We start from the raw sequence: 23267 nt of genomic DNA, 5'->3' as shown, positions 1-23267 counted from the left end.
TATAAATACCACTTAAAATCACACACGTTGTGTGTATTTGTTTGTGTGTGTGCATGCATGTGTCCAGGATTGATCATTCCTATAATGAGACTATATTGATCACCATTTGCATGGAAAATACCCACCAAACTGCACCATAATAATACACACACAGACAAATACACACTCACTGGCAAGGCAAATACTGTACATTGCCAATGTTTCATTGTCTTTTGCATTTTATCTCTGAGATGATAAATTGCACTGCTTGCAATGTGTTGCAAGCAGTGTCTAGGGGTTTTAGCAATTCATCAACTATAAACACACACACAGTTTTTGCCTTGTTGCTCACCCAGCCGTTCACAATGTAAACATGCTCTTTATTGAGAGACAACCATGGCCTGAAGGCCAAACAGTGCTACTCATAACTCTAATAATGAGGATGCCAATATGCTGGAGAGCAAAAAGCATACGCATAAACAATGCAGGATGAGAAATGTGTTGGGAACAGTTGGTCAGGGCAGCCAGCTGAGACCCAAGCCATTAATACTCAGACAGCCACACAGACTAATTCAGGCAGTTGAGCCTGACAAGAAAAGCTACAAACATGTAGTTTGAAATAAGACATATTATGGCCGTAGAGCAACTGATTGGAAAGTATAAGGTTGCCAGGGAAACAATGACTTCAACTGGCTTCATAGTTGAGGCAATTAATTTTTGTTGACCAACACTTTCACAACTCACCTTCGCCTCTTTTGTGTAGGCCAGAAGTTTGTCTTCCTCTGAGGGATGGAAGAGAAGTGTTTCCACGGTGAAGGATACAGGGTATCGTTGGAAGGATGCACCCTCATCTGTGCTGATGAAGAGCATTTGGTCACGTTCATTGATGTTGGAGCTCACCAAGATTACCTACAGACACAAAAATGCTTTCAGTGACTACATCTCAACAGGTGTATGCTTATGTATAATGGTGAGTTCACATGCAGAGGGGTTCAACAATTCAAAATTGAATTTAAACTTGGAAATAAACAAAACATTTAGGATTTTGAAAATGTACAACAAAGAAGCGTCATGACAAAAACACATTTATGATTCACATTTACTACTTTTAGTTCACTATTTAAATTTGTGACATTGACCATGGTAACTCCTTTGTACAAAAGATGCTCTTTGGAACATTCTCAAATTATGGATGACTTGGATCAAAGCATGTATTATCATGTTTTGCACAAACTTGTTGAGTCAATTACAGCTCAGATGCATGTTGTTATTAGAGCAAAAGGTCGACATACCAAATACAGCGGTAACTGATCTTTTATCTTTTAATATTACTATTGTCTTTCTTAATGTTTTTTTTTTTTTAACACTTTACAATAAGGTTCCATTCATTAACATTATTTAACGCATTAGGTTTCATGAACAAACAATGAACAATATATTTTTTACAGTATTCATTAATGTTTGTTAATGTTAGTTAATAAAAATACAATTGTTCATTGTTAGTTCATGTTAGCTGATAGTGCATTAACTAATGATAACTATTACAACTTTTGATTAAAAAAAATGTAATAGCATGTTTTGAAATGAACAGTAAACAAGATAAAAAAGTATTGTTCATTGTTAGTTCATGTTAACTAATGTTTTTAACTAATAGCCTATTAATTAATGTAAAATTATTGTAAAGATTTACCATTTTTTATTGCTTAAAAACAAAACAAGTAGGCTGTACATACAATTAAGATAAAGAGGAGACATAAGACACAATGGAGCTTGGTCACTTAGACAACATTCAGAAAAACTGGTCTTGCAATAAACATTCCGTTCCCCTCACTTCTGAAATTATTACAACGTCCATGAATGATTGACAAACATTTGACTCAATTCACTGTGCTACCTGAACGTTATCGTAAGCTGCAGTTCCTTTAAAGACCTTTGAGTGGTGCTGTTGTTCAACCAATTGTGCATTGAAGCGTCTCAAACGGGAAGCAAGTTTGCTACCTGCACCAGTACAGAAAAACAAGCCGGGATCCTCATGGGGTCTGCCAAACAGAGAGACTCTCTGTGAAACAAGTTATCCATCCCAAAACAAAGACTCTGGGGGAACAAGGAAATAATCTTCTCTCTGTAAAACTTCCTTCTTACAGCAACAACTCACAGAGTTTAGCACAGAGACCCCTTTGTGATCTATAGATAAAAGCCATCAAACGACATCCTGTGTCTGTCACAGAGGAGTACAGCAAGCCAGCAGGGCTGGAATAGGCTACGGAGGCCAGTAAATCAATGTGGGGCAGAATGTGGTGGCTGATGGCACCAGAAGTGGATTTTAAGAGCTTAAGGGGATGGTTCACCAAATAATGAACATTATGTCATCATTTACTCACCCTTAAGTTGTTACAAAAATATTTCTTTCGTGAAAAACAAAATGAAATCTAAGGTGCAATGACAGCCTCAGTCACCATTCACATTCACTGCATCTTTTTCCATAAAATGAAACCGACCGGTGAGGCTGTTGTTCTGCCAAACATCTCATTTTGTGTTCCACGGAAGAAATAACATCATGTGGGTGATTTTATTAAGAAATTTGCAATGTTTGGCTCCCACTTCAAAATGAGATAAAACTGGGGGGGGGGGGGGGTGGTACTAGAAATGTTCTCATAAACCACATTTATAGCATAATACCCTTGTAATTACCAGTTTGTGACCTAAGCAAATGTCCTCATAAACCACCCAAACCTGCGCACACACACACACACACACACACACACACACACAGAGACACACGCACCATTTGATTTGCACAAAACAACTCAGACATGAAGCAAAGAACAATCATCCCTCTAGCCTCAACAGTCCTACTAAATTGCCATGTTGAGATGTAAAATGCATGGCCTTACATTTACTTAATATTCATGAAAGAGACCCTGTGACTGCACTGATCTAATTACTCATGCTAATGAATAGCTGTAATATTCATTATGAAACAAAGCTCTGAACGGGTTCCTAATTCAAACACTCTGCTGAGTCTTTCCATGCAGTAAGGAACTTTATAAACAGAACAGACAGGGGAAAGGGGCAAATCTGCCAGCATGTGCATGTGTGTGTGACTGCTTTTACTCAATGCAGCTCCACTAATTTTGCTTTCCACCCAATTTCATATGTAAATTGGCAGTTTTGATATCCAGTCTGTGCTGAATGAGAAAATGAGAAGCATACAGAGATGAAGAGAGAGAGAGAGAGAGAGAGAGAGAGAGAGAGAGAGAGAGGCCTGTTCAGTGCACCTGAGCTCAGCCACTGGAACAAAAGAATGACTTTCAATACTGAATAGCGCAGAGCCAAGGGGAGAATCATTCAGGACTGTTTGAATGTTTAAATCTTCTCCAAAACATCCAAGACCTGCTCAGGTTTGCATTGTGATTTAGCTCTACCTGACGTGCTTATCTCAGTGTGTGTGTGGGCAGGTTTAAGTGGTTTACGAGGACTTTTTTTTAAGTTACAAACTGGTAACTACAAGGGTATTATGCTATAAATGTGCTTTATGAGGACATTTCTAGTGTCCCCATAATTAAAATCGCTTAAAAAACATACTAAATTATGTTTTTTTGAAAATGTAAAAATGCAAAAAGGTTTCTGTGAGGGTTAGGGGATAGAATCTATAGTTTGTACAGTATAAAAATCATTATGTCTATGGAGAGTCCTCATAATGATAGCTGCACCAACATGTGTGTGTGTGTGTGTGTGGGTGAGAGATAGAGAAAGAGAGAGAGAGAGAGAGAGAGAGAGAGGATGGCAGGGGAGGAATGAGAGAGATGTTTCCCTAAGTATGCACTGGGTCGATTGTCAGTGGCACAGTTTTAAAAACCCCATGAAATGGCTTGCAGTTTTCTTTCCTGTGTTGACATATTTCCTATAGAGCGCAACAGTGCCCACCCAATTTTTCGGCCGTCCGAGTTCCGGAAATATTTTGTTCCCATTCATTTTTTTCATAGGGTTTTCATAAATGCGTTCTAAGCCATAAACCAAACCAACCAACTCCAAGGTGAATCACAACATTATAAACTTAGATTCGAAGGAAAAAAGTATTTGAAAGTCGAACAAAAAGACAAAGGTACGAGACACTTACAGACGGCACGTAAAGTCTTTCATGAGGGCATGAACTACAATACCATAAAGCACTACAAATGATGTATTCGAATTAAAAATGATTAAACTATAAAACCCAATCAATGAAATGTAATATAATACTATATGTATATGAAACTAAATGTATACTATTGATTTGAAGATGTTAATGATAAGTACCAAATGAATATAGGCCTTTTTAAAGTATATTGCAAAATATTTCGATATCCACAGATACCGTATATAAGTAGTTTGAGAGTGTAGGAAGACCAACTCAACAGCATTATTCGCAGTGCGTCATGGGAGTGGGCGGTCACTGTAGAGCTTGCTTGGTGCGTTTTGTTTGCCTCGATTATCTGATAAAAGTAAAAATATAAAAATTAAGTTGAAATAAGACTGATGGCTTCAACAGAAGCATATACACTTGACTGACAAACTCAGAGCCCACGGTAGGTCTGTCTTTAAAGGTTTATAAGTTTAAAAGGTTTAAATTCCCCTATGGAACAATTAGTGAAATTTTTAATTCCGGAACCAGACTGTTGTGCTCCATTGCTAGTCACTGGCAGGTGGCATTAAGACAAGCAGCATTCTAGATATCATTTTATTGGAAAAAAATTTGTCCTGAGTGCTAGATGGATCATCAATATTTTTTGGTGTCTTTTCCTGGAAGAGAAAATCAAATTTAAATGTGTAAATGTCTTAAAGCTAATAGACATGGACTTAAAGACACAAAAGTCCAATTTTCATTTCATGGAATTTAAAGAAGTTAAAAGAATATTCTCCTGTCATTAAGCAAGCTTGTGGCATCACATACATACCCAGACACTCTCTTTCTCAGTCTCTCTCTCAATCTCTCTAACCAGATGTGGAATTTTCACCCACACATTATATGTGAATAGACACTAAGCATCTCTTATATCTAGATGGCTAGTACAGAAGCTCCCTTTTCAAGGAAGACAAAGGAAATGTGTGTTTGTGTGTGTGATCTTTCCACCGACCCTTCTCTAAATCCAGGTCTCACACAAGTAATTTGTCAGGAGCATGCCCGGGGTGAAAGCACTGTTATTAAGTAGCTCCTGTCTGTCATAATGGCTCAGCTTAGACTAAAGAACAGCCCACACATCTAGACCTACACCAGGGACAAGGGCCCATGAACACACTGAAGACAAAGGAAAAGGGATAACAACAATGTTTGCACTGTGGGCAGGATCATAGCTGTGTGACAGGGGCTACTGTGTAACATCTGCTTTTGCATTGTAGTTGCCATGCTTAAGCTACAGTTATACATTGTAAGGTACTTGTTAGACAAATGGGCTCTCTAATCATGAGCTATGGAAGTGGTTAGATACTCATTTATACCTTTTCTCAACCCTTATAACCTGAGCTTATGAAAAAGTGTGTTATGAATGTTGCCTGAAGAATGGTAAAATACAAAAGTGAGGATGTTGCTAAGGGATGAAAGTTGAACTAATGTTAAGTAATATATTGAGCATTTAATATATATGGGATTGTATGGGTGATGCTGTGCACTGATCACATTATAAAGCAAAATTCTTCTCCTCTTACCAAAATGAGAATGTGAAGACTGTCAGTTTAGACAAAGACACCCTCATTGACATCTTAACAACATCACGATTTGTTTCTCAAAAATAAGCTTTAAAACTGTCACTACATGTGCAAAGTGCAAGTGTGAAATTCAGCTTTTCATCCTTAACTGCAGTGTTTAACATACTCTCTTAGTTTAATTGCTGAGCAGAATTACAAATGAAAGCTCTGAAAGTTACAACAATAATTCTGGACTATTATATTTCAGTAGCTGTAGTGACAATTGCTGTTATTATGTTGCTCACAGATATAGATGTTCCAGCAGACACTCACTGTGTAGACCTTAACTCAACTGAACTGTAGTACAGGAAGAAAGTCCTTGAAAGGAAGTTATTTAGATCCCCCTCTGTAATAGCTAGAGGGCTGAACTAGAATTGGTGCATTTGAAAATTGTTGAATTATATAAGTAGATTAATTAATGCTGGTGATATCTGCCATTCAGGGTTACCATTGGGATTAATCATTTCAGCTTCATTAACAAGCACAGAAGAAGCTGGAGCTCAAATTACTCTGAATGATGCAGTGATTCCATGTGTCTCATAAATGCACAGTACTCAAAACACAAACTCCATTTAATGCGTGACATATAGCCTAACTCAAAAACTTTTTTTTTAATCAATAAATCAATTAGAACTAGTGATGAGAAATAACAGAATCTGAATGACCCAATGAATCTTTGACTATCAAATAACAGTGTGAAATTCCCCAGTGTGTGTAGACACAATTCCTGATGGTCTGTTTAGGTCAAAATGGCACAGATTCTCCACAGGGAATGTTTAATCTCCCCCTCGTCTCTGCGGGGGCTCTCTTATTCTGACTCCCAACGAGATCTGAGCAAGTAATCCCAGCCTATCACTTTAAATGTGCAAAGAGCACCATCTGTGCTTTTTCTGTCCCTTTTGATAACAACGAGACACTACAGCATTACAGCAGCTTTGACAGGAGGATTTTCAAACAGCAATTCATTTAAAAGCTGCTACTCTAAATAATCACTTTTCAAATGTAATAGACAGGAAGGGCCGAAGGCCTTCAGTTTTGTATTAATTTTAGATTAATTTTACTGTGAAACACACAACTACTCTGTAAAAACTGTCCGCAATTTTAATGGTAAAAGACTGTATAAATGCTACAGTAAAAAAACGTAAATTGGTTAACGAGTAGTTCCTTTAAAATACATTTTTTTTATATTTAAAAAGACAATACGTGTAGTTTTATGGTAAAATATTGTAAAAATTAGATTTTTTTATATGTGAAAAGTATGATTTTCCTGTATAATTAATGGTAAAAATGTATATTATTTTTAACAAGAGAGTACATGTACTTTTTACAGTAAATTATTGTTAAAATTACGGTAAAAAAACAATAATCAGGTGTTCCCAGAATTCCCTGCGTGACCCATTACATTTCATTATATTTTATGGGAATAGTAATGTTTCTTCTTATTTTTAATAGCAGTTACATACATTGGGGTGTTCTGTTTTATATTTGATGTAGTTTAGTTAATGTTTACTGCATTATTTTGATTTCACATGTCTTACCCTGATGGTGTTTAGTGTTTGTGTGAGTGACACTGAGCATTGTCTCTACATGTTTATTGGTCATTGCTCCTGGAACGGCTTCTATTGATGAACTTCATGTCATCATGTGCCCATCTGTAATTACTACGGTGATTAACAATACATTATAAAGTGAAAAGCAGGTTTTTACAGTTTCAGAAGGTTAATATATTAAGTTTATCATTTAATAAATAAACATCGGTACTGCAACGTAAAATATACAGGCATCAAAATTACATCCCGTAAAGCCTGAAACGTGGTTACCGTAAAAACAACAGTTATAAATTGTAAAATTAACAGATTGTTCTGTAAAGTTGTTTACATATTTACTGTATTTTTTACATAATTATTCTGACTTTTTGGACTCAAGATGGCGCCGAGTATGGCTGCTGCGTTGCGAGCTCCGACACAACTTAGCAATGGTTTGTTTGTTTTGTTTACAATTCTTATGTTTCTTGTCTTGGATGTTGCCTGCCTTATTGTCTACGACAGACAAACACTTTTGGACATTGGCTCAGCGATCTCACACCGTAAACCGGACTTCACATTCCTCAATGCCGACCCGCTGTTTACAAACACGCAAGCGGAGCCCTTTGTCTGGGCAGCACGGCCGCGGAAACGCAGGAGGAAAAGGGGAAACAGAGCCGGCGTTCTCATCAGAGTAAGACGCCGCGCAAATCGACCCCCGCTACCCACTATTCTACTGGCAAATGTTCAGTCTCTGGATAACAAGCTCTGCGAGCTGAAAGCGCGGATCTCTTTCCAACGAGAGACGAGGGACTGCTGCGTTATCTGCCTTACGGAAACTTGGATGTCTGCGGAGATTCCAGACTCAGCCATTGAACCCGCGGGGTTTTCCATGCTCCGAGCGGACAGAGCGAAAGACCTCTCAGGTAAAACTAGAGGAGGTGGTGTATGTTTTATGATCAACAAATCCTGGTGCGATCAGAGGAACATACATTCTATCAAGTCTTTCTGTTCTCCTGATCTGGAATTTCTTATGCTTCTGTGTCGACCATTCTGGCTACCGAGGGAATTCACAGCGGTCATTATCACTGCTGTGTACATCCCCCCACAAGCCGACACAGACCGGGCACTCAAGGAACTGTATGGGAGTATAAGTGAGCAGGAAACCGCGCACCCTGAGGCCGCGTTCATTGTGACCGGGGACTTTAATAAAGCCAGTTTAAAATCAGTCGCACCAAAATATCACCAGCACATTAGTTTCAACACACGAGGGGACCGGGTTTTGGACCATTGCTACTCTCCGTTCCGGGATGGCTACAAATCCCTCCCCCGCCCACCATTTGGAAAATCGGACCACTCTTCCATTCTGCTTCTGCCCGCTTACAGGCAGAAACTGAAACAGGAAGCACCCACCCTCAGAACGATCCAGTGCTGGTCGGACCAATCAGACTCTACGCTACAAGACTGTTTTGATCGCACGGACTGGGAGATGTTCCGGTCCGCCTCTGATGACGACATCGAGCTTTACGCTGATAGCGTAATGTGCTTCATCAGAACGTGTGTAGAGGAAGTGATTCCGACCAGAACTGTGCGAATCTATCCGAATCAGAAGCCGTGGATCAACAGCGATGTTCGCGCAGCACTTAATGTGCGGACCTCCGCTTTTAATTCCGGGAACGCGGAGGAGCATAAACAAGCCAGTTATGCCCTCCGAAAAACTATCAAAACAGCAAAACGCCAGTACAGGAGTAAGATTGAGGGACAGTTTAACACCACCAACTCTAGAAGCATGTGGCAGGGAATTAACATCATCACGGACTTTAAAGGGAATAAAAACTCCGCCATGAACACCGCTGCCTCTCTCCCAGATGAGCTAAATACTTTTTATGCTCGTTTCGAGGGAAATAACACCGCCCTCGCGGAGAGAGCTCTCACGGCCGAAGCTACAGAGGTTAGTTCACTCTCCGTCTCTGTAGCGGATGTAACCCGATCCTTCCGACGGGTGAATATCCGCAAAGCCGCGGGTCCAGACGGCATTCCGGGCCGCGTCATCAGAGCGTGCGCGAACCAGCTGGCTGGTGTTTTTACGGACATTTTCAACCTCTCCCTCTCTTTGTCTGTAGTCCCCACATGCTTTAAAACATCCACCATTGTGCCTGTTCCAAAACAATCGAAAATAACTTGTTTAAATGACTGGCGTCCTGTTGCTCTGACCCCCATCATCAGCAAATGTTTTGAGAGACTAATCAGAGATTACATCTGCTCTGTATTACCACTCAATCTTGACCCGCTGCAGTTTGCTTACCGTAACAACCGCTCCACTGATGATGCCATTGCATCTACAATACACACTGCTCTCTCCCACCTGGAAAAAAAGAACACTTATGTGAGAATGCTGTTTGTAGACTACAGCTCAGCATTCAACACCATAGTGCCCTCCAAGCTAGATGAGAAACTCCGGGCTCTGGGCTTAAACAGCTCGCTGTGCAGCTGGATCCTGGACTTCCTGTCAAGCAGACGCCAGGTGGTTAGAATAGGCAGCAACATCTCCTCATCACTGACCCTCAACACTGGAGCCCCGCAGGGCTGTGTTCTCAGCCCACTACTGTATTCCCTGTACACACATGACTGTGTGGCAACACATAACTCCAATGCCATCATTAAGTTTGCTGATGACACGACGGTGGTAGGTCTGATCACTGACAATGATGAAACAGCCTACAGAGAGGAGGTGCACACTCTGACACACTGGTGTCAGGAGCACAACCTCTCCCTCAACGTCAGTAAGACAAAGGAGCTTGTGGTGGACTTCAGAAGAAAAGACAGAGAACACAGTCCCATCACCATCAATGGGGCACCAGTGGAGAGAGTCAGCAGCTTCAAGTTCCTGGGTGTCCACATCACTGAGGAACTCACATGGTCCGTCCACACTGAAGTCGTTGTGAAGAAGGCTCATCAGCGCCTTTTCTTCCTGAGACGGCTGAGGAAGTTTGGAATGAACCGCCACATCCTCACACGGTTCTACACCTGCACTGTGGAGAGCATCCTGACTGGCTGCATCTCCGCCTGGTACGGCAATAGCACTGCCCACAACCGCAAAGCACTGCAAAGGGTGGTGCGAACTGCCAAACACATCATCGGAGGTGAGCTTCCCTCCCTCCAGGAAATATATACAAGGCGGTGTGTGAAAAAAGCTCGGAGGATCATCAGAGACTCCAGCCACCCGAGCCATGGGCTGTTCTCACTGCTACCATCAGGTAGGCGGTATCGCAGCATCAGGACACGCACCAGCCGACTCCATGATAGCTTCTTCCCCCAAGCAATCAGACTTCTGAACTCTTGATCTCCCACGATCAAAATACATCATCCCTGCACTTTATTACTCTTTTATCTCACACCGGACTGTCATAAATTATATTACTGTCATTATATTATGTCTCTCTTACAACTGACTATCAACCGACAGCCTGAATGTCAATACAGTACAATACTGTACATTCTATATATATACTTTTTTCATATATATTTTAATTTTTATTGAATAATGTGTATCTATATAGTATCTATATAGTAAAAAACAAAAAAAAAAAAAAAAAAAAAAAAACAGCATATTGTATACTGTGCAATGTATGTTATTATTGTATATTGTTGAGTGTAATTGTGTATAACAGATGTTTAAATTGTGTTGTGTTAATTTGATGTTTTAAGTTGTGTAATTATGTATAACAGATGTTTAAATTGTGCTGTGTTAATTTGATGTTTTAAGTCGAGTTTAATTATGTATAACAGATGTTTAAATTGTGCTGTGTTAATTTGATGTTTTAAGTCGAGTTTAATTATGTATAACAGATGTTTAAATTGTGTTGTGTTAATTTGATGTTTATTGTAGATTGGCGTATGTCTCATCACTGTCACGACTGCTATGTTGATCGGAACTGCACCCAAGAATTTCACACACCATTGCACTTGTGTATATGGCTGTGTGACAATAAAGTGATTTGATTTGATTTGATTTGATTTGGCAACCACAGCTGCCAGTTTTTCATTTGTTTTTTTTTTGTTGTTGGTAAAAACAACTGGATTTTATTTTTACAGTGTACTAAAAATAAAATAAATAATGTACATATTGTCCTATTGAGAAGACAGGCAAAACATTTTGTGTTTTGAATCCTTGGTCAACCAGCCTCACTAGAAAGACAGTGCCTTTTACCAGGTTTTAATTATTACAGCATGGCTAGTAACCAGAATAGACCAGCCTGAACCAGCATGGAAATTAATTTGTTAATAGGGGTGAGAGTTAAATGTATCCACATGGGAATAGATGAAAAACAATGTATCTCTTAATGCAAAAGCCTATAATATGACTCAAGAGCCCCTATTAGAGTGACTCTATATCTTATGCTCACACCGAAAGCCTAGTAAGAGATGTCTAGAAAGACATTATGACTTTGCCCATTAGCCCATTTTCATCGTCTGCTACACTAATTACAGCAAAAGTTCCTCTATAACAACTTGGGGTTAAGTGTCATTTGCTCAAGGGCAGGTCTGTAAAAGAGCCAAGCTACTTGATCTCAACTACTCTCCATTTCCTAGGTCACCCCTCAATGAGACTGGCCTTCCTCAACCATTCGTCTACTATGAAAAACTACAGCTAGAAATGGATTTTGGTGGACATAAAACATGCAGTAAATGAGTCTAGTTACATTTATAACCTCATGTTCGTCTACACTATATTCGTCATGAAATGTTTTACACCTTTTCCTGTGCTTCACTAATCTAAAAGGCATCAAGAAAACAGTTTAAGACCACACTCTGTATGTCTTGGCAGAGATGCACACTAGCTAATATATTTTGGAAGGGACTGTGCGAGCTCAAACCTTTCAGCATATTTGATTGATTATCGGAAACACAGGAACTCTCTCATCTGAAAGGTTTAAGGGAATAAAAAGCAAATACAAACTTTGCCAGAAATATTCCTCACACTCACTCTGGGTGAAATCAAACAGCTGCGCATGCATAGGCACACCTCTGAATAGGCTGCACTTGTAATGTCATCATCCATTAGGGATTGTGCCGTATGAGTTATTGCCATTTCAGTCTGTTTGTCTGACAGACATTTTTAAAATGGCTTTGGATACGGATTCTTAATTCAGGCCTCATGGGACCTAATACAGTATGCTTCCTCATAATGAAAAAATGGGTTCTGTTGTTTGACTCTGATGATTTATGGATAAAAAGTGCCAGTTATTGTGGAGGCCACAGACTATGCTCATTGTCAATTTGAACACTGATGGCTGCACACAGACTATAGGGCTAACACAAGAGATAGACAGAGTATGGAGGGGTGGTGGAGAGAAAGAAAATGAGAGAGAGCGCCAGAGAGAGAGAAGGAGAGGAGTAAATAGATGTTCGGGTAAAATGAAAGGTTGACCTTTCACTCTCCCCAATATGAGATAGAACATTGTTTGCTTGATGTAACATCAAATCTCTATTCTGAAAATACTTTTCCATTTAATTTAGCTTTTATTGAACTATGCCGTTAAACCGTGAGAATGGCGAGATTATTTCTGTGTATTCCACTTCCAGACAGGACAATAATGAAAATGCAGAGGTCGAAGAGATGAAATAAAATCTGTGGGAGGTATTTACAGGGATGTACAGAGAATAGAGGCAGAGACCATGAGAAAATGGGAGTATTTCCTCATGGTGTATTGTGTGAGCCAGAACAATGGCTCAAGAGAATCATTCACTGTAAGGTGTCATGGGGGATGTTATAAACAGTCAGCAGATGTGAACACAAACAGAAAATGTTGCAGAACAGTTGTAGAATTAAACCAAAATGTATTTTATGTTTTTTTCCCCCTTTTTCTTTAAGCAATGGATGTGCTTGAATGATTCAGCCTGAGAGGAGGACGCAGCTCATGTGTTAGAACTGCTGGCAGAAACATGGTCCAAGACACATCCTCAAAGAGAGAGGATGCTGAAAGTTCAACTAATGTGAGTTATGTTAACCAAACGTTAAGCAGTATCAGGCTGTAAGACTCTGTGAGAGAAGATAAAGACCCATCCTTTCCACACCAAAGGTTCATCCCATTTCTTCTGAAGTGTGATCTCATGTCAGGCCTGGTTACCCTGGTTACCATGTGGTCTCTGTGGAGACTGTTGTCCTCAGGCATTCCTCACCAGTCAAAGGAGTGGTAGACAATCCAATTCAAACATTCTCGATCATTTTAGAGGAGAGGAATAGGTAGAATAATCACCTTTTGTGTCAATAAAGGGAAATGTAGCTCAGCTGGAAACACAGTGTTCGAATTGAGTCCGGGCTCTTGGGGGTTCCTTTACACCGACCCTACCAAAAATGCCACTTGTCAAAGGCGCAGCATAAATAGACAAAGATATTTCTCCACACAGCATCCATGTAATAACTTTATAACTGTTTGATCATGAGCTAACATGCAGTGTTAGATAATTAATGGCAAAACTATGTGCATATTAACTGCATGCATATTAATTAACCTCTAGCAACTGTTTAGTTTTAAGATAAAAGATGGTTTAATGTTAGTATTTAGGTGAACCAACAATATGTCAAATATCAGTTATGTGACCATTACTGTGAGGTGAAAATGAGGATTCACTCTGCCAATGTCAATCAGTCACCTTTGTAAGTTCCTTCAGAAAACAGCACCTGGCACACTCATGCGGGTTTAGAATTTTATGAAGTAAAAAAATCTGTTTTGGTTTGTGTCACCAAAATAAAAAAAAAATAAAAAATAAAAAAAAATGTAGTTTTATATTTCTAGTATTCTAGTTTTGGTGAAACACCAGGGAACCCCCCAAGTTACATTATTTTGGCCTTATGGGGGGGTCCCTTAACTCTTATTGTCCCTTAAAGGAATAGTTCACCCAAAAATGAAAATTATCTCATCATTTACTCACCCTTATGCCACCCCAGGTGTGTATGACTTTCTTTTATCTGCTGAACTCAAAAGAACATTTTAATAAGAATTCTCAGCTCTTTTGGGCCACACAGAGCAAGCGAATGGGTGCCAAAATTTTGACGCTCCAAAATGCATATAAGTCAGCATAAAAGTAATCCATAAGACTCCAGTGGTTACATCCATATCTTCAGAAGAGGTATGATAGGTGTGGGTGAGAAACAGATCACTTTTACATTGTTCTTCTTGTGTTTTTGGTGATTCATATTATTTATGCATATCACACCCTACTGGGCAGGGAGAGGAAGTTAAAGCAAAAAATGACTTAAATATTGACCTTTTCTCACCAATACCTATCATATTACTTCTGAAAATATGGATTAAAACACTGGATTATGCATTACTTTTATGATGCCTTTATTTTCTTTTTGGAGTGTCAAACTTTTGGCACCCATTCACTTGAATTGTATGGACCAAAAGAGCTGAGAAATTCTTCTAAAAATCTTCATTTGTGTTCTGCAGAAGAAAGAAAGTCATACACATCTGGGATGGCATGAGGGTGAGTAAATGATGAGAGAATTTTCATGTTTAAGTGAGCTATTCCTTTAACTCTTATGGGGGGTCCCTTACCTCCGAACACTGTGGAAACATCATTAGTCAAAGGTCTCTCACTCTCTCCCTTTCCTCTGATTCGTTCTCTCTTGTGTTATTTATTCTTTATGTCTGTGGATGTGGGTAGAAAGCAAATGTTCTTGTATTTTCACAGGTTTAGTGAACAGCTGTAAATGGATTGCCGGATGTCAGTGGAAACAAGTGGGTAGAGGAATTTTTGCCAGTGCCCGGGGGAGGTGACAGAGTGGGGAAGAGAAGGAGAGAGAGCAAGACAGACAGATATAGAGAAAGCCTCCCAGACCAGAGGTATTTTTCAAACATGTGGATACTGGAATGCACAATGCAATCGCAAACTTAATGCAGCTAAATCAAATACAAAGTCATTCAACTGAATGAATAGTTCTCTTACTCTAAAAGTGATGAATATACACATCAAAGTGTACATTCCATTCTTTGATGTACATACAAATTAGTTGTATGAATACTAATGTGCTGTTATTTCATGACAGATGTATGGTGTGTCAAAGCACAGAGAACCAGTTTGGATGATTTCTAAAATAAAAAAGAAGCCAAAATGTAAATATTCTGTAAAATCCAGTCCATAAAAAAGTAATTCTTATGTTAATATATACAGTATACGTCGGATTTAAAAATCCACATTGAAAATCTTTGACTCAAAATCGAATTTACATCTTTAAATAGAGAGAATGTTTTAGGAGTTTTAGGAAGTTGAGTGTATGCTGCCATTGGAGCAAAAGGGGCACATATGAAATACTAGAATTTTTATGGAATTATGTAAAAAATTTTTGGCGATAAATACAATTTATAACAAATATAATTTGTGATGGAAAAATGCATTTTCACAAGTGGTCAATTTTGAATCCCATTGTAGATGTCAGCTTCATTCAAAATTCAAGATAGTTCATATTAAACAGGTCAAATGCACAGATCTTGTACTGTAGTAATACAGCATGCTTGCCATTATTTCCCCTGGATTTTTATCTTGTAAATGAGACCATGCCCTTTTATAACAATAGAGGACCAAGACAGAGGTCTGAGAATGTCAAGACTTGGTGAAAATGGCCCACAACAGGGTGATGGGTTCTGTCAATAACCCTCACAGCTCATGTCATAATATATATATATATATATATATATATATATATATATATATATATATATATATATATATATATATATTCCCTGCTCAACTGTGAGCAGACAGGCAGCTGAGTGAGACTGAAACAGTTTACTGTCTATTGGACAAAGAAAGCATGATATATGTACAGTGGCCCAGGGGGACACAATACAGTGGTATTACTCAAGCCCTAAGTGCTAGACTACTAGCGGTAGTGCAACGTGAAATTGGTTTGGCTTCCATCCAGAAACTGTAAACGGAAACTAAGATAAAAAAAATAATAATCTGCCAGCACCAACATTACATTTTTGTAAATATTATTGCATTGTAATCTTTGGTTTGCTTCACACATGCTATTGTACTGTGACCCCCAATACCATTGTAGATATCACAAGAGAAAGCTAGGAATCAATCTGTCTGTTTGTATATCTGCATTGCTTACATGGCACAGTATGTTATATGGTTAAAATTACGTATTTTGGGGATAGTGAGACCAACTGCTGCCAAACACATGTCAAGGATGAAAAGTGATAGTGTTGAGGTGTAGTGAGTGAATGTACTGTATGCACAGCATGGTTGTGTCATTTACAGTACATTCATCTGTATAAAAAAACTGTAAGCATCTATAAGCTGCTATCTGAGGTTGTTTTCAGATTGATCACAGCAGTGATATACCTTGTTTCACATTTAAACCACCACATTCTCAATCTACTTACTAAAGTGAGCTTGGTTGATTCCCTTCTCTCCATGTAGTCTACAATGAATCCAGATGAGCCAATGTCATATAAGTTCATGCTGCATTCATTCAGATGATTAATTAGGCTGCCAGGAGCCTGAAGGCTAAGGTGACCAGACGCCCCAGTTTACCTGGGACAGTCCCAGTTTTATGAGGTGTGTCCCAACTATTCACTAAAAATGCAAATATTTCCAGGTTTCAGTTAGCCACATACCTGGCTCACTGGCTTAAAATTAAGAATGTCTCAGTTTATCTGGTATTGTTTGTGGTTCTCAATACGATGCAGATGTGTTTCTTTGCCATTGTTTTGCTGATACTTTCATTCTAGATCATCTTTTAGCAAATCAGCTTGCATTATATCTGGTTGCTATCACTGTAACTTCACACACTTGCTGCTGCTCTCTGTCATCCTCTATGTGCAAGCAGTTTGTTAGCCAGTTAACTAAGCTAGAGAAATGCCCAAACAAAAATGAGTTCCCTGTCTGTCACTCACTCGACATTGTGTCGATGTAGTGACACTAGGGGTTCGATCTTGAGAGCCCCAATCACCTTTGCTTAAAATAGAAAAGGCCAATGAGTATTGGCGAGTGGAATTTGCATGCCACTCTCCGCCCCGGACATACGGGTATAAAAGGAGATGGCAAGCACCACTCATTCAGATTTTTTCTTCGGAGCCGAATGCATGCTTGTGTTCCTCCTCTTACCTTTCGCTATGCTGCTGGATTTTACAGCGCATATCAGCGGTCACCCTCGCATGGTCAAGTATTGTGCTTCCCCTGGGAGCTTCGGAGTATAGAGCATATTCAAAAGAGTATATTTCCTTCTAAAAGAGCTCGCGCAAACGCTTGGCATCTTTTAAAGATGTCCCACGGGCAGTAGTGCACAGTATGAGGTGGACGCTGAGATGGCAGCCGTGCTTGCCCGGGCAGCTGCGAACATCAGGCTAAAGTGGAACCCTCCACCTTGCCCTGAGCGTTCGTGGCTGGATGATTGGTTTCTAGGCCCTTCCTCCTGGAAGTGCACGAGGAGCTAACGAAGTCGTGGAAGGCACCTTTTTCTGCCCGTACATGCTTCACGGGCTTGTCCACTCTGACTACCCTCAACGGCGGAGCGGCTAAGGGATATGTCGAGCTTCCCCAGGTAGAGCGCGCCATAGCGGTGCATTTATGCCCACAGGGTGCAGCCACCTGGCGCGACCGACCAAGGCTCCCTTCCAAGGCCTGTAAGTTCTCTTCCTCTTTAATGATGAAGGCTTACAAGTCCACTTCTGCCCTGCATGCCATGGCCATCCTGCAGGTCCATAAGGCCAAGGCGCTGAAAGATCTGCACGAGGGTAGGACCGACCCGGGGCTGATGCAGGAACTGCGTACTGCGACCGACCTCACCTTACGTGCGATGAAGGTCACGGCACGCACCCTGGGCCAGACGATGTCCACACTTGTGGTCCAAGAGCGGCACCTGTGGGTCAACCTTGCAGAGATGCGTGATGCCGAGAAAGTCCGCTTTCTCGATGCGCCCATCTCCCAAGGGAGGCTTTTTGATGACACTGTCGAGGATTTTGCCCATCAGTTCTCGATATTCTCCACATGTTAACCTTCCTCCGGTAGGATGTGGTCTCCGTAGTGCCCTCCCTCCTGGAGAGGGAAGAGCACTTCCCAGCGCTATTCTAGAAAGTGCTTGGCGGGAAATTGCTTAACAGCAAATCAGGAAAGGCTCCGCCGGTAGCCTCCTTGGGTAAGTGCCTCCTCCCCCCTTAACGGGACTAGGGAGATGCCTTACCTAACTCGCTGGAAGGTCACGATGTGGTTGAGCGCTCGCTGCGAGGCATGCAGCAGCTTGCCCATGTCCACTCTTCCATTCCTCGTGACACAGTTCAGCGCCTGCGGCATTTCCTATAGGAACCCCTAGTGTCACTACATCGACACAACGTCGAGTGAGTGACAGTCAGGGAACGTCTTGATTACTGATGTAACCTCTGTTCCCTGAAGGAAGGAACAAGAAGTTGTGTTCCTCCTGCCATGGCGCTGAACCAGCCACTGACATGGCCGGGACTCTCTATCGGCTCCTCAGCATAAATCTGAATGAGTGGTGCACGCCATCTCCTTTTATACCTATATGTCCGGGGCGGAGAGTGGCATGCAAATTCCAATCGCCAATTCTCATTGGCCTTTTCTATTTTAAGCAAAGGTGATTGGGGCTCTCAAGATCGAACCCCTAGTGTCACTACATCGACACAACGTCTCGTTCCCTCCATCAGGAAACAGAGGTTACATCAGTAACCAAGACGTTTTCAATAACAAGCTAAGAGAAGCCTATCTGTTTCTTCACACAACATGTGACAGTGCAAGTGGGGTGTTTTGCTGTCACTATAAATGTTCCTTTGCCCACGGAAATCAGACATAGCAGATTTTACTTTGCACTTGAATGTTATATGTGGAACTACTGTACATTTTATGGTTTTAGATTCCAATGTAAATAATTTAAGTTAAAAATAAAATAATGAAATGTATTGTTAGGTCTTTTCTTTAACTCTAAATTAAAGTAAAAATATTGGGGAAACTAAAAAAAACAAATAAAACAAAAAACAAAACAAAAAAACAGGAGGATTTGCCAAACGAGAGGGTTAAATCAGTTTAAGCTCAAACTGAAGATTTGACATGGATATGATTCTGGACGCTGTCTACTGTAAGACATTCTTTTCTCATGAAATAAACAACATCTTTTGGAATGACTGTTATGCATTACTTCAAGGGTGGGTGGGCATCTCCCTTAATGAAATCACAGGGTTCACCCGCTGTGCCCTAATTTAAGACTTGAAACATTAAAAAGTGCTTACAATATAACGGAAATGATGAGGCATCATTAGAGCCAGAGTGCTTAGTTAATGGGAATTGGAAGAGAGATAGATCAACACCCCCGACAGTGCGGCACCCCCACTGTGATGTCCAGAGATTGCCTGCCGGAGATCACCCGTGCATTGCCCATAACATGTACCGCCACACCAACATATACCGGCCCGTGAGTGTGCCGGGGCCTTAACACTGTTGGAGTGAGTTAAGAATAAGTGACATATGAAGTTTCCACATCTTCCACAATAATTGTTCTATCTGATGCTCTCTCTTTCATTCTTCTTTCTCTCACTTGCTTTCTATGTATCTATCTCTCTCTGTTCTTTTCTTTATTTCTCACTTTATCCCTTTTCCTGAACAGCACTAACAACCCGTGGTGAAATTGACAGTGCTTGGAGGGGCAGCAGTAGGGGTGCCCATGAAAATAAACTCACACACACACACACACACACACACACACACACACACACACACATGCTTGCATTTTCTTTTAAGTACAATGCTTCTCTTCCTGCATGTTTCAGAGTGATTACTATTCTGATTTCCGTTTTGACTCTCCCATTGAGAAAATGAGAGGGGGTTATTAAGAGATCAGTAAGAAGAGCCCAGAATAGCTCTGGGATATAGGGGAAGGGTCCTCTCAGTTGAAGGCTGTGAATGCTTTATAACATGCACAGAAACAGGGAACAGCATAAGAGATTCAAGGCAGAACAGGAATTCTGACGGCATTTCAAAGAAAATTTTCTTATTGTATTTTATAGAGCCTTTAGGAGGTCAATTGCATGTCAGTCACATCATGTTCAATAGGTGTATTTAAATGATTAACTCTCTTTTTCTCTCTTCTGCCAGCCAGCCCTAAAAAAGAAGTCCACTGGAGGCCTAGTGCTGTTCTGTTCTTTTTTTGTCATCATAATTGCCCTCATTCATCCTTTGTTCGTTATTGATTTCCAGAAGAGTACAGTTGCTGCATTGCCGGGGACGATATTGTGCAATGCTACAGGAAAAATCCATTCAAAAACAGAGTGAGGACAAAACAAAAGAGAGAAGTAGCACAGCACACTTGTACACATTCACAGACTTGCATGCATAAATATACACACAAAAACCCCCCACAAAGCATAAGTACAAAAAAACTTGGTCACTTGAATATGCATTACATGAAAAGGCACATAGTCTCATAAAAAAAAAATGTGAACACAACCCGGTGTCATGACAAGTCATAATATGGCAAAATCGCAAGAAATCTATAAAGTTGGCTTGTACTCCCATAGAATAAAATAAATGGAATTGCAAACAACGTTATTACAAGTTCCAGCTCCAGCCCGCAGGCCACAACAGAGCAGGTGGCTCTGAGAGAGATTTTAGAAATAGAACAGAATTTGTCCACTGGCAGAGTTTAACAGAGTTTAACAGGAGTTTGGAATTCTCCAGATTTCCACAGGTGAAGCGTCACGCAAAAAGAGTGATGCATGTGTTAAAGGATTGGTATCAGGTAAATTGGTATTAGAGCTCATGTACTTGTTCTCTTTAAAATGTCCCGATGCCACGCAACGCACACAACTGAGCAGAGCTGTCGTGCAGCGCAAGTGGATGCACTGCGTTTGTTGAGCGCGTAGAGACACACAAGCCAAGCACTCTTCCTGAATGTGCTCTGTAGTGCTGAGAAGTTAAATTATTAGTAATAAATTGTTTCATTCTGATGTTTCATTGAAAGAAGAATAAATGATTCACGGGCTTTCCAGCACCACTTGAATGAGGACATAAGAGAGAGTGCTCAATAAACTTGCGCAGATGTGCCTGTACTGTGCATGCTCAGTAAATATTTGTGTCTACAAAATAAAAGGAAGTGCAATAATTTTTATCAAAATATATTCTTATTTGTAACACAAGTAACAAAAGAACAGAAACTATAATTGAATTACTGAAAAATAAGAGTTATTCCTTGAGCTATCACTTCATATCAAGAAAATGCAATCTGATTCTGACCATTTTGATGGGTCGGTTTGTGTCCGTCTATGCTGTTTTTAATTGTTATTCTATATAAACATGCACTAGATGGACGTCTCTGACTGTTGCAATATCTTTCAGCACCACGCACAGGAGCACCAAGTTTTAAAGACCTTCAACTTTAAAACACTTTTCAAGTCACCTGCATTTTGTTCTGTTTGTTGCGCTGCATCTAGCTTTTTTTTTAGCATAAGAATGCATTGGGTCTGAAAGGCCCCTTGCGCTTTCTCTCAGAATCAGAACCAGAATCAGCTTTATTGCCAAGTATGCTTACACATACAAGGAATTTGTCTTGGTGACAAGAGCTTCCAGTGTACAACAATACAAAATCAATACAAAAACAGCAGCAAGACATAGATAATAATAAAAAAATTAAAAAAAATTATACACATACGAACATACACACACAGACACACACATACATACATACACACATAAACATACGTAGTGAAAATCTAATACAAATCTGTTATCTGTTATGTACAGTGCAAATATAATCTGTTATGTACATTGCAAATGTTTTTTGTTTTTTGTTTTTTTCAGAGGAATGAAATGGCAGAAGAGGTTGGATGTGTTGGATAAATATAAAAAGACTAAACTGTGTATTGCACATAGTTATTGCTCAATGGGGCAACCAATAATCCTCTCAGCAGTTCGAACTGTCCTTTGTAGTTTTCTGATGTCTGATTTCATAGCTGAACCAAACCAGACAGTTATTGAAGTGCAGAGGACAGACTCAATGACTGCTGAGTAGAACTGTATCAGCAGCGCCTGTGGCAGGTTGAACTTCCTCAGCTGGCGAAAGAAGTACAACGTCTGCTGGGCCTTTTTCACAATGGAGTCAATGTGTGTCTCCCACTTCAGGTCCTGTGAGATGGTAGCGCCCAGGAACCTGAATGACTCCACTGCTGCCACAGTGCTGTTTAGAATGGTGAGGGGTTCAGTGTTGGGGTGTTCCTCCTAAAGTCCACAATCATCTCCACCGTTTTGAGCGTGTTCAGCTCAAGGTTGTTTTGACTGCACCAGACAACCAGCTGTTCAACCTCCCTTCTGTATGCAGACTCATCGTCATCTCGGATGAGGCCGATGACAGTGATGTCGTCTGCAAACTTCAGGAGCTTGACAGAGGGGTCCTTGGCGATGCAGTCATTGGTGTAGAGGGAGAAGAGTAGTGGGGAGAGCACACATCCCTGGGGGGGCACCAGTGCTGATTGTACAGGTGCTGGAAGTGAGTTTCCCCTGTCTCACAAGTTGCTGCCTGTCCATCAGAAAGCTGGTAATTCACTGACAGATAGACATGGGAACAGAGAGTTGGTGTAATTTAGTCCGGAGAATAGCTGGGATGATGGTGTTGAAAGCCGAACTGAAGTCCACAAAAAGGATCATTGCATATGTCCCTGGTCTGTCCAGATGTTGCAGGATATGATGCAATTCCATGTTGACTGCATCATCCACAGACCTGTTTGCTTGATAAGCAAATTGAAGGGGATCTAGAAAGGGTCCAGTGATGTTCTTCAGGTGGGCCAACACCAGTCTCTCAAATGATTTCATGACCACAGACGTCAGGGCGACAGGTCTGTAGTCATTAAGTCCTGTGATTTTTGGTTTCTTTGGGACAGGAATAATGATTGAGCATTTGAAGCAGCATGGGACTTCACACTGCTCCAGTGATCTATTGAAGATCTGTGTGAAGATGGGGGCCAGCTGGTTAGCGCAGGATCGAAGACACGCTGGTGAGATGCCATCTGGGCCTGAAGCTTTCCT

The 23267-nt window shown here is 40.5% G+C and overlaps 1 protein-coding gene across 3 annotated transcripts in view; it reads right to left on the bottom strand.

Annotated features, from left to right (window-relative positions):
* LOC127444578 (VPS10 domain-containing receptor SorCS2-like) overlaps positions 1 to 23267 on the bottom strand; it is a 321561-nt gene that overhangs the window by 86882 nt on the left and 211412 nt on the right. For all 3 annotated transcript variants that reach the window (XM_051704034.1, XM_051704041.1, XM_051704048.1), the window contains exon 4: positions 724 to 888. In XM_051704034.1, coding sequence (XP_051559994.1) covers positions 724 to 888 — 165 coding nt within the window. The remainder of the gene's footprint in view (positions 1 to 723; positions 889 to 23267) is intronic.

The sequence above is a fragment of the Myxocyprinus asiaticus genome, chromosome 1, assembly GCF_019703515.2.
Source record: "Myxocyprinus asiaticus isolate MX2 ecotype Aquarium Trade chromosome 1, UBuf_Myxa_2, whole genome shotgun sequence".
Lineage (NCBI taxonomy): Eukaryota > Metazoa > Chordata > Actinopteri > Cypriniformes > Catostomidae > Myxocyprinus > Myxocyprinus asiaticus.
This window is presented reverse-complemented; position numbering and strand designations above follow the sequence as displayed.